Genomic DNA, 2,500 nt, shown 5'->3' with positions numbered 1-2,500 from the left:
TTTTGCTGTTGGAACAGATTACTTTCAGTTTCAATGTGTCAAAGCATGTAAACTGATCCATCCTGATGAAAAAAAAAATTTTTAAGAGATTAGTAACAACCTAATTCTTTTCCCACCCTTTTTCAGGGACGGAAATCTGGATATTTCTGGTAAGTCTGATTTTCTGTATAGAGCAAGTGATCACAAAGTTCAACATTACAAAGCAGTGTTACATTTTGCAGCTAGTTCACAGGACATGATGATACTATCATGCTCGTGTCAGAGTAACTGCAAGATTGTGTAAAGTTAAGCACTGAAAACAGAAATATTACCTGTAATACTGGCAGGTAATGCACAACAGAATACAACAAAGCAAAGACGCAGATAAACATGAGATTAATGCCTGCTGATGCTCTCCATAGTTATACAAAAGCAACATCAGACTAATATTCCCATGTTATATTCATTAGTATAACATTTTGTGAACCCTGCACAAAGAAAACTGGTGCTGAAAAGAATGCGATCATATGACATGACAACAATATTAATTTACTGTACTTAAATGGTGCAAACTCTCCATATCATGAGCTCTAAGCATCTCACAAAGATCTGTGGATACCAAACATCCTCACAAAGATCTGTGGATACCAAACGTTTATGGACCAGCACTGATATGATTTGACACAACACAGTCTTGCTTCTGAATGTAAGACCCCATCCCCTCAGTTACCTGGGGAAAGCTTCATGAGCAGACAAATCATACACTGCAAAAAAAAAAAAAAAAAAAAAAAAAGAGGCCACGATTTCTGCTGGTAAAAAGAAAACCCATTATCATTTTGCAATGTTTAATAGTTTAAACTTGGCTACTACCTCTGAGAACACTGCACCAATTTTGATATTTAATACTAAAATGTTCTGAATGTAAAACATGAGCCTTCAGAAAGCACACTTTCATTTCTGTATGGATTAATTAATCAAGATGACCCAATTACAGCTTTCTAACTGGCAAGTCTACCGATACAGCGGTGAGAGCTGCTGATGCAAAGCACAGAAGTTCAGAATAACTCAACTATCAAACCTGAGAATTAGTTTTAAAAAGAAAAGAAGTTCAGATTAACTCAACTATCAAACCTGAGAATTAGTTTTAAAAAGAAAAGAAAAGCTTGGATTACCCAAAACATGAGATGAGCCCAATATGGAAAGGAATCACTCATGAAAATAAAAAGAACATGAAATATGTCTTGACGTTTACTGCTCCCTTGAAGCCAAAAGACAGACTACCGCAGTATTCATTCAATCTTACCCGGTATTGCCAAAGTTCATTCGGAGCTGCAAGAATGGAACACATTAATACACAGCTAACTGACTCACTGATTGCCTGTTATACCTTCTGGCATAAAGTGCAGCGACGAAATAAAACACAACCATGGCTGCAATATTCATTCAGTCTTGCCCAGTATCACCATCACCAAATTTGATTTGCAAATTTGAGCTGCAAGAATGGGACAAATCAATGTACAACCTTGGCTGCAATAGTTTTGGGGCTTTTTGATTTTTTTTTTCTTTCTTTTTTTTTTTATAATCTTCTGCATGCATATACACACAAAGGGGGTTCAGGCAATAGCAGGTCTGCACATCTGCTGACCTGGTAGATCAGAAAAAAAAAAATCTCCACCGTTTATCTACAAGGTGCCACGACAGGGATTTCTTCTTCTTCCTCGTTCGTTGGCTGCAACCCCCACATTCACTCATATGCACACAAGTGGGCTTTTACATGTATGACTGTTTTTACCCAGCTGACAAGGATTTGAACCTGGGACCCTAAGACTGAAAGTCAAACGTATTAACCACTCGACTATTGTGTCCATTGGTGAAGGAAAAAAGACAATATTAAAATTCTGGTACTTCCAGGTCTCAGCCAGTGATGCCTTCATTGCACCCCAATAACCTGCAAGTCTTTGCTTTGTGCTAGCTCCACTGACCACAGCCAGAATTTTACCAACACGAGATACAGTGCTGGTAGCTATATACAACACAGTGATAAAAGAAAAGACAACTGGTAAGTGCATGAAAATGACACTTGGATAAATCACAGTCTGTAAAAACAACTGTGGATTCTGAAACAAGACTCACGTTGATGAGAAGGAACTCGGGTCAGAAATGCTGACACTCCTCATCAAACAGTCTTCTTTAACAACACAGTTTTTTTCACAGATCTCTCCATTTAAAAACAATACCCACACAACAATACATGCAAGAACAGTAAACACTTACATAATTTCTACAAATGTAAAACACTAACCAATAGAACACATGGAAAAATAAAATTAACTTGACAAATTAAAACAAATCAATGTAAAAAAAATAAATAAATAAAATAAATAAAAATAATAATATTAATAATAACATCCATGAAGACATTAGCCCTTACTTTGCCAAAATTTTGCAGATGGCAGCGGCAGTTTTCCGGGAGCCGTAGACCATACCACCATCATGAAAATACACCAGGACCGCCGGGCGA

General features: G+C 37.0%; 1 protein-coding gene across 1 annotated transcript in view; it reads right to left on the bottom strand.

Annotated features, from left to right (window-relative positions):
• LOC143296398 (uncharacterized) overlaps nt 1–2,500 on the bottom strand; it is a 35,895-nt gene that overhangs the window by 15,624 nt on the left and 17,771 nt on the right. Inside the window, exon 2 of the mRNA XM_076608292.1 lies at nt 2,411–2,500. This exon is cut by the window's right edge and continues 43 nt beyond it. Coding sequence (XP_076464407.1) covers nt 2,411–2,500 — 90 coding nt within the window. The remainder of the gene's footprint in view (nt 1–2,410) is intronic.

The sequence above is a fragment of the Babylonia areolata genome, chromosome 21 (assembly GCF_041734735.1).
Source record: "Babylonia areolata isolate BAREFJ2019XMU chromosome 21, ASM4173473v1, whole genome shotgun sequence".
NCBI classification, from domain to species: domain Eukaryota; kingdom Metazoa; phylum Mollusca; class Gastropoda; order Neogastropoda; family Buccinidae; genus Babylonia; species Babylonia areolata.
This window is presented reverse-complemented; position numbering and strand designations above follow the sequence as displayed.